Source organism: Suncus etruscus, chromosome 5 (assembly GCF_024139225.1).
Source record: "Suncus etruscus isolate mSunEtr1 chromosome 5, mSunEtr1.pri.cur, whole genome shotgun sequence".
NCBI classification, from domain to species: domain Eukaryota; kingdom Metazoa; phylum Chordata; class Mammalia; order Eulipotyphla; family Soricidae; genus Suncus; species Suncus etruscus.
This window is the reverse complement of record NC_064852.1, coordinates 118,139,021-118,155,712: the sequence shown is the minus strand read 5'-3', so window position 1 is coordinate 118,155,712 and position 16,692 is coordinate 118,139,021. Positions and strand designations below refer to the sequence as shown.

General features: G+C 39.7%; 1 protein-coding gene across 1 annotated transcript in view; it reads right to left on the bottom strand.

Annotated features, from left to right (window-relative positions):
* Positions 1-4,660: 4,660 nt before the first annotated feature.
* The window catches only part of HYCC2 (hyccin PI4KA lipid kinase complex subunit 2), a 49,950-nt gene continuing 37,918 nt past the window's right edge, over positions 4,661-16,692 (bottom strand). Inside the window, exons 9-12 of the mRNA XM_049773209.1 lie at positions 13,852-13,939; positions 11,727-11,886; positions 10,859-11,026; positions 4,661-5,651 (exon numbers count right to left, since the gene is read on the bottom strand). Coding sequence (XP_049629166.1) covers positions 5,065-5,651; positions 10,859-11,026; positions 11,727-11,886; positions 13,852-13,939 — 1,003 coding nt within the window. The 3' untranslated portion in view covers positions 4,661-5,064. The remainder of the gene's footprint in view (positions 5,652-10,858; positions 11,027-11,726; positions 11,887-13,851; positions 13,940-16,692) is intronic.

Genomic DNA, 16,692 nt, shown 5'->3' with positions numbered 1-16,692 from the left:
GGGTTTCTTCAAGCACAAAATTTTGGCTATGATAGGCACAAAATAATTGAGAGGGCAGGAGGTCAGAATTTCAAATTAGAAGCATTCCTCCATGGGTCTCAAGCATATATATATATATATATATATATATATGTTTGTTTTTTGGATCATACCCGGCAGGGGTTACTCCTGGCTTCTACGCTCAGAAATCGCTCCTGGAGGGCTCGGGGGACCATATGGGATGCCAGGATTCAAACCACCATCCTTCTGCATGCAAGGCAAATGCCTTACCTCCATGCTATCTATCCGGACCCTATTTTTATATTTTAAAGTCTTGCTTTTTTGTTTGTTTTTGTTTTAGGACTATACCCAGCTGTGCTCAGGTGTTACTCCTGGCTCTGCACTCAGAAATCACTCCTGACAGGCTCGGAAACTATATGCAATGCCAGGGATCAAACCAGGATCGGCCACATACAAGGCAAACGCCCTGCCCTAAAGTTGTACTTCTAAGTTAGCTTCTCACTTTAAATTTTACAGAATGTAAAACCTTAGAATTTTCTTTCTAGTAACATGATTCTAAGTTTATATCACAGAGAAGAGTGATTTTAAATCAGGTATTTTTATATTTTTTAATCCAAATTGGCATGGATGGCATCAATTTATAAAAAAACAGGTATGTCTGCCGTCTGCCTTACTAGCATTCATAAGGATCAATGTCATTTCTTTTAACGGAACTATTTAAAGGTCATGTAAGGACAAAATATGTCCTTTGGAGGGCAATGTTTAGGGGACCATATAGTGTTGAGATGAAGGCCAAGTGCAAGTCAAGTGTCTTAAGTTTTTTGTTTGTTTGTTTTGGGCCGCACCTGGCAGCACTCAGGGGTTACTCCCAGGTTCTTCGCTCAGAAGTCACTCCTTGCAGGCTCCGGGGACCATATGGGTTGCCAGGAACCGAACCCGGGTCCATTCCAGATCAGCCACATGCAAGGCAAATGCCTTACTGCTGTGCTATCACTCTGGCCCTCTTGTCTTAACTTCTAATTATCTCTCTGGTCCCTGGCATAGACTGAACAGATTTATATCTAAAAACTTTAAAATACCAAAAAAAGCAATAATTAAAAATCTCTTAAAAATGATATGATTATGGGGCCAGAGTGGTGGTGCAGGGCATAAGGCCTTGCACGTTCTTGCATAGGACGGATGGCGGTTTGATCCCCCGTGTCCCATATGGTCCCCCAAGCCTGGAGCGATTTCTGAGCCCATAGCCAGGAGTAACCCTGAGTGTCAAATGGGTGTGGCCCCTCCAAAAGGACATGATTTGCTGAGCAAATTTAACATAAAATCCATTCTAGACCCTAATTATAAAGATGGAATCAGATAAAACATTTTTTTTACTAGAGCCAAATCACATCATTTAAAATCATAGCACACAGGGTAATAGCTCAAAGGGCCACAGTGCAATGCTGTGCATGTGGTCTTTGACTCCTGGTAGCATAGGGTAGGGCAGTACTGATGGCCCAATGGGTTCAGCACTGACCTTATAGGCCTGCATAGCTATGCCAAGTACTTGTCTTCTAAGGAGCACTGACCCTCCCCAAGAACATTAAAGAACCAAAATGTTAAAGAGTTCTGAAACATTCATGGGTATGCACGTGTACAAATACCAATATATAAAATTCCTTAAACTGAACATTCCACAAACTGTATTTTAGTTAATTTTTTTTGGTAGGGCAAGGTTTCTGGGCACCTGTGGGACCAGGTGGTGCTAGGATCAAATTTAAGCCTCTCATACATAGTATACACTAAGCTATTTTTCTGGCCCTTAGGTGTAACTTGTTGTAGTTTTTTTTTTTTGGGGGGGGGGGGGTTATACCCAGTGGCGTTCAGGGTTACTCCTGACTCTGAGCTTAGAAATTGCTCCTGGCAGGCTCAGGGGACCATATGGGATGCCAGGAACCGAGCCACCTTCTGTCCTTTATTGGCCAAGGCAAAAGCCCTACCGATATGCTATCTCTCCGGCCCCACTTTTTTTTTTCCGGGGGGGGGGGCACACTGGTGTGATACTTATGAACTCTTGGCAATGTTTGGTGGGACCATACTGGATGCTGGAATTAAAGCCATGTCAGCTGATGCAAGGCAAGCACCCTATAACTGTACTATTGTGCTGGTCCCATAACTCATTTTCTTTTTTTTTTTGGGGGGAAGCCCACACTTGGTGAAGCTCAGTAGTTACTCCTGGACTCTATGCTCAGAAATCACTCCTGGTTCCGGGGACCATATAAGATGCCGGAAATCAAATTAGCATGCCTTTACCCACCAAAAACAAAAACAAAAAAACGACAAAAGGGGCCGGGCGGTGGCGCTGGAGGTAAGGTGCCTGCCTTGCCTGCGCTAGCCTAGGACGGACTGCAGTTCGATCCCCCGGCGTCCCATATGGTCCCCCAAGCCAGGAGCGACTTCTGAGCGCATAGCCAGGAGTAACCCCTGAGCCTTGATGGGAATGGCACTCAAGAAGCTACATGGTGGGGCCCGGGCGGTGGCGCTAGAGGTAAGGTGCCTGCCTTGCCTGCGCTAGCCTTGGACGGACCGCGGTTCGATCCCCTGGCGTCCCATATGGTCCCCCAAGCCAGGAGCGACTTCTGAGCGCATAGCCAGGAGTAACCCCTGAACGTCACTGGGTGTGGCCCAAAAACAAAAAAAAAAAAAAAAAAAAAAAAAAAAAAAAAAGAAGCTACATGGTGCCAAAGATTGATCCAGAGGTCTCACATGCAAAACATGTGTTCCATGAGCTGTCTTCTCAGGACATTATTATACTTTGGTATTTCTTTGTGCTTTTAAGATCACTCCGGATTTAGATGCCAACAGAAGCACATCTTTCTGAATTAACCCTCCAGCTTCAAAATCAGACTTTCCTGACACAGTGGCTGACCATTAGCTACAGATTAGCTGTCCAGTAAACACAATATTCTTCATATCTGAAACTTTGCTTTCTTAAATATTATAGACCTTTACATCTCATTTATTACAGCTCCTATTGAATTCTCATTATTCTTACTCCCTTAGTTAAAAGATCTAAAATATGTTTTTGTGATATATACATATGAATAAGATGCACATACATACTACAAATCAATAAACCTCTATTTAACCAACTTTTAGATTTATACCCAACTTTGGCAATGTTATGAATACTAGGTTCAGGTTCTACTTTCTCATTTTCATATAAGCTGAAAATGTTCCAAACCACAAAATTCAAACAAGGTTTTCATTATTCTTATAATCATTCAAAAAGCAAGTTCTTTTTTTTAAACAAACAACTCAGAGATAATTTAGGTATAAATAAACAAGAGGCATTTTTCTGGTTACTTTATTTATCAAAACCTATTGTAAAGTAACGGGAAAAGAAAATTTCACTCTGTTAATTAGAATACTTGCTTACTACAAAGTCAGTATATATAATTTTTCTTTCACAACGATAAAATTAAAATATCAATGGACAAAGCAAGAGCTCTGACAATTTGTGGAAGGATAATATGCAGTCATTATATATATATAGTCAAATATACAATGATTATCAAAAACCAATATATTCTCTTCTATTTTATTCAAGCATCAGTGCCTGAGATCCAATGGAGTTTTAATAAAATTTTATCCAACCATATCAGAACTGAATGAGTATTTTTTTTTAACTGATAACGCATTTCTGGTAAACTTTTAGCAGTTACCAAATGCTACTTACATACATTCAACATCTAGCTTACTGGCAAGATTTTAAAATCTTATAAAAATGAGAAACTTCTGCAGATAAATTGATTAGAAGGTACACAAACTGCATTACAATAAACACAAAGGCAGTGTGGTCCTTAGAGGAGAAATGAAATCAGTACCCCTGGTAGAAATGTTCTATAAAAATGTGTCACCTTGAAGCATCAGTGTATTTCCTTGGAGTATATAATCTATCAGGACTTCAGGTTTCTTAACCCAAAATATCTGACTGAATTTAGGTACATCTAAAAAAGCAGCTTGAAAGGGTTTCTCCAATAGTCTGACAGCACAGAAAGTGGGTTGAGAAATCCCTCTCTTTACCTGAAGACGTACTTGTTCTACTTCAGTCATTAGCTCACAAAGAAAAATTAAAAAAAAAATCTATCAAAATTCTCCATTCGCACAATCCCATACAAAGCTAACAGAGACTGCCCCGTTCCCTCCCTCCACCCCCACCCCAGCACCAAAACAGCAATCATTCCTAAAATAGAGCATGCCCCTTGGATTCTCTGATTTGTTAGTTGTTCAGTCTTTAAGGACAGAAATGCCTTAAAGTCCCAGTGGGGAAGAGGGCGGGAAGACATTTAATAATGACTAAAGAGCCATTGAGAAAGTGCGTCATCAATTGCACAGTTAAACATAAGCCCTGCCCTCTCTTAGAGGTGGCCACAATTTGATTAAAATGTCTCAGTAACTGAATATTTGTGTCCTTGACAAAGGAGATGGGGGGAAATAGAGCCACCCTCATTTTAATTAAAAGTGCAGCACTTGACCACCTTTCCCCAAGCTTCTCAAGAAAACGATCGCACAGACTCAGAGAAGTCCAAAAGTCATAGCAGAATCTCTTGAGGCACTCCTGGTTAAGAGAGAAAAAAAAAATATGATCCAGTGATCTTCATAGTATATAGATTAAGAGAACAAACCCGTTTTGTATATTTTTTGTAAAGAAAGCCAAAGAATCATCTCATAGGGATCATAAACACCATTTCCTCTAGCATCTCCTCGTCTCACAGTGTTGAAATGAGACTGATCAGACTACGATGGGATTGCACGTCACCCAAGGAGAAAGGAAGGTGTGGAAAATGCACACATTCTGTACTGCTTCACACACATTACAAGGAATAGGCCGAGAGAAGATAATGGGGAGAAAAAAGCCTTATTGCTGTTTCCATACAAAATACAGTATGAAGACACCTAAACTAAAACCAAATTTGATTACTATGACTAGTAGTATTTTCACAATGTGGGATGAAGTACTTTCCTGCACAATGAAATGTTCCATTTTAAAGGGAAGCAGAGAGATGAGAGTGGCTGTCAAGACTACACCTGGGATATCAGCTGCATATTGAAACTCGGGGATCGAGACTGCTTGGTTAAGGGCGCTCCTGCGCTGAGGAGGTCTTTGCTCTCTCCAGTTTGCCCTAGTCTGTCTTCTTGCAGACTGATTGTTGAAAATCGATTAGCATTGGTAGCTGCTAAATTAGAAACTCCCTCAAGGCCAACCCCAATGCTGGTACTTGCTTGACTGCCATTGACGTAGTCAAATGATTTACTTGAGGAAGCACTGGCTGTCCGGATTAGGTTATGGGTTTTTGGCACCACCTGGCCAGCAGGCAGGCTCAGGTGTTTCTTCATAGGTGTTAGCTCAGCTGAATCTACACTAAGGTCAGCTGGCTGCTGCACAAACTGCCTTCGAACTACCGATTCTTGAGGGCTTTCGCTGGATTTGACAGCAGAGGTTTCTTTCTCCTTGGCTGACCGCCCGGCTGCTACTTTCCTTAAACTTGCCCTCTGGGAAGAAGCTGGTTTGGTCCCTACTGGCTGACTGCTCAGGGAAGCTCCTGATGAAAATCCTTCATCTGCATCATTCAGGTTAAGAGATTCTTCTCCATTTACACCCTCAGCACCTAAAAGACAAGTCAGATAGAATAAGAATAAGCAGTGGCTGAGAAGCAAGCAGCAGCTGTGAATAACAACTCAACTAACCTCCTTTCCTGAGCACAGTTCTTGTAATAGACGAGCAATGGCCTTTTAGTAGCAAGACTGCCCTAAATAATCTAGAGAAGAAATAACCTACACAGAATTCTTACACAGAATGCTAACACTCTTCTTTTTTTTTTTTTTAGTTTTTCCCAACTATTCACAAACAATATTAGCATATTACCAATCATTAGGTACTTAAAACTAGGTAAATTTTGTTATCATAAATGTTGATGATACATACATTCATGTCAATTTGAGGTGACTGTCTAAGTGAAAAAACAAAACTAAACAAAACAAAACAACAAAGGGCCGGAGAAGCTGGCGCTAGAGATAAGGCACCTGCCTTGCAAGCGCTAGCCTAGGATGGACTGCAGTTCAATCCCCGGCATCCCATTTGGTTCCCCCAAGCCAGGGGCGATTTCTGAGCACATAGCCAGGAGTAACCCTGAGTGTCAAACGAGTGTCGCCCCCCCCAAAAAAAACCAACAACAACATTAACCCACCATAAAACTGATGGTACAAAAGTGATCTCCTGTCTTTATTTCACTTATGAAGAATGGTACCCCAAATTCACTTATGCCAAACCTTTTAACTACACTAAGATTTTCTATTTATTCAACAGCATACTGCTTATAAATGGCTTAAAATCCTTTTAACTTGAAACAAATTTTCTAACCCAAACTAAAAAATTCGACTTCGGGACCAGAGCGGTGGCACAAGCAGTACGGCATCTGCCTTGAACGACCACGGTTCAAGGCATCTGCCTTGAACGACCACCTGGCATCCCATATGGTCCCCCAAGCCAGGAACAATTTCTGAGCACATAGCGAGGAATAACTTCTGAGTATTACCGGGTATGGCTCAAAAACAAAAATAAAAAAAAAAATTCCACTTGGGGCCAGAGAGATAGCATGGAGGTAAGGCATTTGCCTTTCATGCAGAAGGTCATCAGTTCGAATCCTGGCATCCCATATGGTCCCCCATGCCTGTCAGGAGCAATTTCTGAGCATGGAGCCAGGAATAATGCCTGAGCACTGCCAGGTATGACCCAAAAACCACACACACACACACACAAAAATTACTCCACTTTTCTTTCAATGACATAATCATATTGTCTTATGGATAAAAGTTAATCACTGCTTTTCATATTGATCAATGTGCAGAAAATTTGATTATCAAGGATAAGAAACCATCAGATATTTAAAGCTTTTAGTATGATGTTTTTCTATAGCATTTAAAACTTCCAGTGCTGAGATATATTGTCATAATTACAAAATACTATAATGTCTCATGATGGTTCACATAGGAAACAGTATTATCTTGAAAATTATAGGAATAGAATAATATTTCCAGGAAGGTTTTTATTTATCTATATTTTTCTCATTGAACATAAATTCAGCACTTAGAAGGTAATACATAAAAAACTTTTTTAAATAAAAAAAGAAAGGTAAAACATTTGCTTCTTATAAAAACCAATAGTGATTTGCTTCTGCACTATGTTTTCTTAAATCTGAATTTACATACATCTATCCATATTCCAATTGGGTAAAATGGTAAGAAATCTAAACAAATATATCTGAGATGCAGGTTACATAAATAAAACACTTAAATACATTACTTAACATAATACTAGAAAAATAATTTTTCAGATTATTTTGCTCCCCCCAAAGAAGAAAATAGGCTATCTTTACAGCAAAAAAGGGCCATCTTGTATTATATCCAGCAGTTTAAATTTCATCATGCAAAGCCATATAAAAGTGCAGCTGACACTTCTCTCAAACTCCTTCAAAAGCATGTTATATAAATTTGAAACAAAAACTGTATATTAATACATCATCAAATTCATTTAGAAGTAGTATAGTAACTCCAAAAATGTCCGAAAGATAGTTACTAGTTTAGAGCTGATAGCAAGAAAATAAAAATTGGATGTATCACTGAGTTTATATTCTAATTAGGAAAGAAGACTGAGAGAGTGCTAGTTTGAGAATCTTGCCACATGCAGACTTGATGCTAAACAACATAGTTATAAAAGAGATGATGATAACATAAAAGATACTGTGCAAAATACCAATAGAAAGAATTGTTTCAGTGTGATGGAACACTAACTATACTTATCTTAAATGTTGTCCTCAGAAATCACTCCTGGAGGGCTCAGGGGACCATATGGGATGCCAGGATTCAAACCACCGTCCTTCTGCATTCAAGGCAAATGCCCTACCTCCATGCTATCTCTCTGCCCCATAGCTCTTTGTTTAAATAATTTGCTTTCTTTAAAAAAATTCATGAAATGAATAAAGCAACTATCTCTCACAATATTCTTCCTTTCTAATTTTCTCCCTATGAAAAATACTATATCAGGGCCGGAGCAGTGGCGCACCAGTAGGGCGTTTGCCTTGCACACAGCTGACCTAGGATGGACCACAATTTGATCCCTTGGCGCCCCATATGGTCCCTCCCCCAAGCCGAGAGTGATTTCTGAGCGCATAGCTAGGAGTAACCACTGAGCATCACCGGGTGTGGCCCCCCCCCCCAAAAAAAAAAAACAAAAAATAGGGGCTGGAGAGATAGCATGGAGGTAAGGAGTCTGTCTTTCATGCAGAAAGTCATTGTTTCAAATCCCGGCATCCCATATGGTCCCCCAAGCCTGCCAGGAGCAATTTCTGAGCGTGGAGCCAGGAGTGACCCTGAGCTCTGCTGGATGTGACCCAAAAACCAAAAAACCAAAAAACCAACCAACCAAACAAACAACAACAAAAAAACCATAAAAAGCAAACCCAATACTAATCCTGACATACAAGGGATTTTAATGTATTTTTCTATTAATATTTGCATCTTATAAATAAATTTAATTTCAATTAGTAATGATTTAAACCTATACTTAATCTAGATTAAAAGCTTTACATATTTTGGGGGGTTTTGAGCCATACCCAGCAGTGCTCAGTGCTTACTTCTGATTCTGTATTGAGTCAATCCAGGCAGTGCTTGGAGGACCATGTGATGCAGAGGATCGAACCCAAGTTTACTGTGGTAATGCAAGCACCCTACCACTGTACTATCATTCCAGTCCCAGCAAATTGATTGAGACATTTCAGATAGACTAAGCAAAGTCATTCCTCTCTCCTATACCATCCCACCTTCATAAGTTGAAAACTTTACCAGTTATATGAAACATTAAAATGGGCAAGTTAGGGGCCAAGAAGGTGGTGCTAGAGGTAAGGTGTCTGCTTTGCAAGCGCTAGCGTAGGACGGACCGTGGTTCGATCCCCTGGTGTCCCATATGGTCCCCCCACAAGCCAGGAGCGATTTCTGAGCTCATAGCCAGGAGTAACCCCTGAGGTTTTTGGGTATGGCCCAAAAACCAAAATAAATAAATAAATAATAAAAAAATAAAATAGGCAAGTTTAATAACTGATAGGCTGTAAAAGGGAATTATTATTTTGGTTCTTTAATTGCTTTGGTCCTTTTTGAGTGTTTGGCTTTTGACATATTGGAAAAAAAGTTTCAACTTAATACCATACCTTATAGAATATCAAGAGTACTACGTTTGTAATATACGGTAGTATTAACATTGGGCACAACTACTTTAATGTTCTATCAATGGTAGTACATATACAATAAGCAGTTTATTCAGTCATCAAGATAATTGAGAAATAGATTGTTCAATTTAGGTCAATTTTAAGTTTGACCCTATTCATATACTTTTGGGGGGGCTGGGGTGCATATCCAATGATGTGGTTATTCCTGACTATACTCAGAAATCACACTCGGTGGTGCTCTGGAAACTATGTGGATCAAACCCAGGTCAGCTGAGTGTAAGGCGATGTCCTACCTGCTGTATTATTGTTCTGGTCCTCTACTTATGCTCTTCTATTGATAAATGTGACTCACAAGAACAACAAAGAGATACAGAACTCTAAAGGCTGAGCCTTTCAGTCATTTAAACAAGGATCTCTTTAAAGCAGCACAAACTTCTTTCAGTCCCTCAAATCATGCGCATGCAATGCCTTTAAATGAAGGTTAATTTGGACAGAGGGGCAAGGGAACAGAGGATACATTAAGATTTTTACTGAGCATGCTCAAATTTCTGACGCATCAAAGAGTAAGACACTTCCGTACGGTGGAAGGCAACTGATTCGTGTATGTTTGATCTTTAAGATATGTAAAAACATGTAACCTGTTTTAAAATTACCAACTATCTTCATAAATCAGTGTTTCCACGGTAGAGTACATTAAGTCATTAATGAAAAGTCTTGGTATGGGTCTCTCTTTCACAAAGTCAACTTAATATTCATGAAATGTTAAACGCCAACAAATACTTCCCAATCAGAGAGAAATATCCTTTTATGTAGAGTAATGGTGGGAGGGAGAGGGGGCACGTAGAGAGAAAAAAAATCTCAACTTGAAATACCTACACTGTAGAAATAAAGAGCTGCTAGAATATACTTGACTTCTATATATTTAAGTTACTTGGGAGCTATAGAAGACAACTGTTATTTACAATAAATAAAAAATGATTAAATGTAGTGTGCCCAGAACACACTTATAGAGGAAAGATGATTGCTGTTCACTGGACTAGAAAGTTTTACATAATCATCAATACTGGTTTACTCTGTCAAAGTGACTAAGAAATCCTTGTTGACTGACCATCTTGAAATAAGAGCTAAAATGGTTGGCTCCACTTTACCCCTATTTTTCAAAGATAATAATGTTTTCAATCTCTACACATTTAATTTTAGAGAATTATATAAATGAAGTCAAATTCAAGTAGAGCTCATGTCTACTGGGTGTATTTTCCTGTTCCTGATGCTGGAACAAACATGCTCAGTAAGGAAAACACTCCAAGCACTTGCGGATCTTTTGGAGACAGGCTTCTGTCTTATTCATTGCCATGCCAAGCTGTTGGTCCATTACACGAGGATGCAGACTCCAGGCTAGCACAAACGATAACTAAAGATTGTACCTGACCTGGTGCTAGGCAAATGGGAAGGTTTGCTTTGCAAGAGGAGCTAATAGACCCGGGGGTACTGGAAACACACACTAGCATGGAAAGATGCTCTGCTGGGGGACAGAGAGCCAGGATCCTTCTCCAGCAACTGCCTCACTGCCTTCTGCCTCCTCATCTCTGTCCTACCCTCTGTTGTGGCTGCTGCTGAGTTGGGCTCCGGTGAGCCAGGATCAGGGGTCCTGCGCACCAGCACCTCCCCCTCTTGCACACGTTTGATCCCTAGGTCAGTGGAGCCGTGTTGGACCGGGGAGCCAGGAATACTCGAGTCAGCCTCGTTTGAGAAGTCAAAGCCATCTGGGATTCAACATATAACATTTTAGTGCTTTTGAGCTGCTCTATTTTTCTCTGAGCACTCTGACCCAGGCAGATTAGAGAATGTATATATGGACATGATATAAAAACACAAACACTGTTTATAGAGTTGTATGTGTGTGCACAGCATGCACACACATAAGGCAGCAGATGAACAATGTGAGGTTTGCAAATGAATAGGACAAAAAATAGTGATTGTTAAAATGGTAATTAATATATCGTAGGCAAGACAACTCAGTCATCCAAGTATGCTTATGAAATACTGCTGGATTCAGCATTTAGAAAGCAAAGATAGAAATCTGGAAATCATGACCAATTTTTAGTAGATAATTTGTATCATATTTTTAGTGGAGTTAGTTAAGTAAATTTCTCCCACAATGCTCATACATGCACCATTACCTAATATGGTAAAGAAATGTCTACTACAAAAGAAGAACCCCTCCCACAAATTTATCTTATTTCCTGTTTTAATATTCAGAGTAGTACTCTGATGTCCACTTTCTTTAAAAAATACATATATATGCATATATATCAGCCATTGAAACCACAGATGTAGAGTTAGTTTTTAGAAACAAAGCAATTTTACTTTATATTAAGTGCTATACATAAGGTATTCATAAAGTTAGTTTAAAAAATTGTGATAAATGTGTCTTTGAGTGGGCTAGAGGGATTTTGTACCTACCTTCTCTCCTCCATCTGTGGCGACGGATGGAAGCTGTTGTAATCGCAGTCCGAGAGATCCTCGGTACTGTTGGGGTGACTTCCACTTTAAGTACTTTCTGGCCTTCTTGTGAAGAATCCGGCGCATCGAATGGTAATGAATTTTTCATGGCATTAGCAACCTAGAATGATAATGTAAGACTATATATAGTTACAAAAATATGTACTTTATGGTTATTGTTTTTTCAACTTTTTAAAATATGTATTCAAAAAAGTTATTCTATAAAATATAAACTTCAAAGAAAAACAAATTGTTCAATATTTGAATCCAAATATTTAAAACTGAGTAGGAGAGATTAGCATGCAGAAGAGATAGATTAGATGCAATAGGCTTGATGCATGGTTCCTTGAGTATTGGCTTGAGAGTAACCTGAGCACTGTCAGATATGGCCAAAGAAAAATTTTAAGTAATTTTCTGATTTTTTTCATATAAATAGCATGTCAATTTCAATCTCTAATTTTTTGTTTGTTTTGTTTTTGGGTCACACCCGGCAGCGCTCAGGGGTTACTCCTGGCTCTACACTCAGAAATTGCCCCTGGCAGGTATGGGGGACCATATGGGATGCCGGGATTCGAACTACAGTTGTTCTGCATGCAAGGTAAATGCCTTACCTCCATGCTATCTCTCCGGCCCCATAACTTCTAATTTTTTTGTTTTTGTTTTGGGCCATACCTGGCAGTGCTCAGGGGCAATTTTGGGAAGCCGGGGATCGAACCCGAGTGGGCCATGTACAAGGCAAGAGCTCTACCCACTGTGTTATTGCTCCAGTCCAATTTTTTTTTCTGAACACTTCTGGCATTTTGTCCCACTACTTTCTGCTAGGACTGTTAAGCTCTCTTGGCCCCTACACTTTCCCCTTTCAATAGAACTCCTTCCTCTCTCTCATTTATTCTTTTTTTTTTTTTTTCGGTTTTTGGGCCACACCCAGCGGTGCTCAGGGGTTACTCCTGGCTGTCTGTTCAGAAATAGCTCCTGGCAGGCACAGGGGACCATATGGGACACCGGGATTCGAACCAATCACCTTTGGTCCTAGATAGGCTGCTTGCAAGGCAAACGCTGCTGTGCTATCTCTCTGGGCCCTCATTTATTCTTTTTTCTTTCTGTGGAGCTCAGGGGCTTCTCCTGGCTCTCACTTAGAAATCCATCCTGGCTGGTTGGAGGACCATATGAAATGCCAGGGCTCCCCGGGTTGGCTGGATGCAAGGCAAGCACCTTACTCACTGTACTTTTACTATGGCCTCTCAATAAAATTTGGTTACTCAACTCACGTGATTGCATGCATACACACTCCACAAATCCAAAACTTGACTGTTTAGAATTTAGATGTCTATATGTTTTTAGAATTTTTAAAAATTCTAAAATAAAATACAGGTGCTGAAGCGAGAGTACAGTGAGTGGGCTGGATGTTTGCTGGCACTGTCTGATATGGCTCCAAAACAAAACAAGTATTTATTTTTGTACCATCCCTTAAACACAGAAAAACCTCCCTTCTCTCAAAATTGGCACTTATTTCTTCTCTAAAGATTTTTAAAGTTATTCTTTAATTCATCTGAACTATATTTTGATAGGTGGTAGGAGATGACCAATTTTTACAACGATGCTTTGGATTGCCTCCTAAAATACATACTGAATTTTAACTTGTTATGCTTCTTTCAGACATATACTTGTTTAATAAAGAGTAAAAAGAGGAAGCCAGAGTGATAGCATAGTGGTAGGGCATTTGCCTTGCACGCAGCTGACCTGAGATGGACCCAAGTTCGAGATTCTAGGTATCCCATATGGTCCTAAGCCTGCCAGGAGTGATTTCTGAGCACAGAGCCAGGAGTAGCCCCTGAGCACCACCAGGTATGGCCCAAACACCCCCCCCCAAAAAAAAAGTTAATATAGGGGATAGAGAGATAGTACAACACGCAGGGAGTTTGCTTTGTATATGGCTGACAGGTTCAAGTTTAATCCCTAGTATCGCAAATGGTCCCTTGAGCACCATCAGTAGTGATAGTGAGCAATGCCAGATATGACCAAAAAATAAAACAACTACTACAAAATTTTGAATAAGTAAGAATAAAGAATAAATAGAATAGCTCACCAACAGTGGTTGAGAAAAGAGTTCAAGCTGAGCTCTGTAAATGATGTCATCAAGGACTTCCTGGCCCAGGTCCCATTGTCCATTATACCTATGGAAAAGTAGATTATTATCTTTAACATCTTTACTCTTCAACAACTATCATTTTATTATTTCAAGTACACTATTTTAATTTTGAAACAAGATTTTCACATCAATTTTTCTTTCCTTCCTTCCTTCCTTCCTTCCTTCCTTCCTTCCTTCCTTCCTTCCTTCCTTCCTTCCTTCCTTCCTTCCTTCCTTCCTTCCTTCCTTCCTTCCTTCCTCCCTCCCTCCCTCCCTCCCTCCCTCCCTCCCTCCCTCCCTCCCCCCTCCCTCCCTCCCTCCCTCCCTCCCTCCCTCCCTCCCTCCCTCCCTCCCTCCTCCCTCCCTCCCTCCCTCCTTCCTTCCTTCCTTCCTTCCTTTCTTTCTTTCTTTCTTTCTTTCTTTCTTTCTTTCTTTCTTTCTTTCTTTCTTTCTTTCTTTCTTTCTTTCTTTCATTTGCCATACCCAGGGGTGCTTAGGGGTTACTCCTGGCTCTGTGCACAAAAATTGCTCCTGGCAAGCTCAGGGGACCATATGGGATGCCAGGGTTTCAACTTAAGTCCATCCCAGGTCAACTGCTTGCAAGGCAAGTGTCCTACTGCAGTGTTATCGCTCCAGCCCCTCACATAAACTTTTGCTTCCATTTAATCATAACTATTCTATTCTTGCTTGCAAGACAAAAGCGAATTTCAAATACTTATATTTAAAAGTTTCAGGGGCTAGTGCCATAGCACAGTAGAGTGTGCTTGCATACAACTGACCTGGGTGTATGACTTGCATACAACCGACCTGGGATGGACCGGGTTCTATTCCCAGCATTCCATATGGTTTCCCAAGCCTGCCTGGGGTGATTTCTGAGCATAGTGCCAGCAGATACCTCTGGGCACTGCCCAGTGTGGCCCCAAAACCAAATAAATAAATAATTTTAAAAAATAATAAAAGTTTCTAGATCTGGACCACAGCAAGGCAAGTTAGACTGCTTGCCTTGTACGTGGCCAACTCATGTTTGATCCCTAAATCCCATATGGTCCCTCAAATCCTGCCAGGAGAGACATGTAAGCATAGAGATAGGAGTAAGCCCTGAGCATAGGCAGGTATGGCCCCAAAACTAAAAAAAAAAATAGTTTACTGATATTGCTTCATAGAAATTTGTTTTTATCATGTTGAAATTTAGAGTAATCTACATAATGTATATAATCTCTCTCTAAAATCTATGTAATATATAATCTATATAGTGTATCAGTGCAAGTATGGTTATTAGCCATGAAGAAAGACAGTTGTTTATTTTTTAAAATATAGTACTTTCTAGATTCTAACTTTAGGTAAGTTTGACTAAATTTTAAAATACTAAGAGAACTCACTATGTATGGAATAAATGCCAACAAATTCAACAACTAAAGGATTTGGATAAATGCCTAAAAACCTACAACCAAGCAAAATTAAATCAAGAAAAAACAGAGAATCTGAACAGAACAATAACTAGAAAGAAGATAAAATGACTAATTAAAATCTACATATATTTAGTTATGTGACATATTAAATATATATTTTAATATTATTAAAAAGTTGATACCACTTGAGTTTCAAATTCAATGACAAATCAAAATTCCAATGGAATATTAAGTTTTTTAAATCCATTAAATTTTTTTTAAATCTTAAAATTTGTACAGATTCACAAAGTTCCAATAGCCTACGTAATTTAAGAATAAGCCAAAAGGCCTAACACATATTGACTTTTAACTATATTAAGTTTATAGTAATGCAAAGTTTGGTATTGGCATTAAAGCAGATACATCTATCAATGGAACATAAAAGAACCAGAATAAAGCCTACAAACAGGGTCAATTAATTCACAACAAAGATACCAAACACATAATGGAGATAGTATAGTCTCTGATAAGTGGTGCTGGGAAAATTAGAAAACTACATGCAAAATAATTAAAATGAATCATTTTACAGCAGACACACACACACAAAAAAAATAAACTCAAATTGGACTAAAGGTTTGTAAGTATAAATTCCATAAAAATAATAAACAGAAAGCCCTTGACATTAATCTCAATGATTGGTTAGTGGGTCAGAAACAGTGCTCAGGGATTTCTCCTGGCTCTGCACTAAGAAAACACTACTGGAGGTGCTCAGAGGACCACAGGGGATGCTAGGGATGGAACCCATGTTGGCCATGCACCAGGCAAGTGCTTTATCCATTATACTACTATCTCTCCACCCCCTCAATGATATTTTCAGATTCAAAACCTAAATACAAAGGTAAAGAAGCAAAAACAAAAAGGGGACAATAAGCAAAAAAAATCATAAACAAAATGAAAAAGCAACATACAAAGTAAGAGAAAAAATTATAAACCATGACTTTTTTTTTTTCTTTTTTGGTTTTTGGGCCACACCCGGCGTTGCTCAGAGGTTACTCCTGGCTGTCTGCTCAGAAATAGCTCCTGGCAGGCACGGGGGACCATATGGGACACCGGGATTCGAACCAACCACCTTTGGTCCTGGATAGACTGCTTGTAAGGCAAATACCGCTGTGCTATCTCTCCGGGCCCAAACCATGACTTCTTAATCATGTCTTGGTTAACATCCAAAACATTTTTCTAAATCTCATGTGAGTCAATTTAAAAATAAAATAATCAGGCCCGGAGAAATAGCACAGTGGTGTTTGCCTTGCAAGCAGCCGATCCAGGACCAAAGGTGGTTGGTTCGAATCCCGGTGTCCCATATGGTCCCCCGTGCCTGCCAGGAGCTATTTCTGAGCAGACAGCCAGGAGT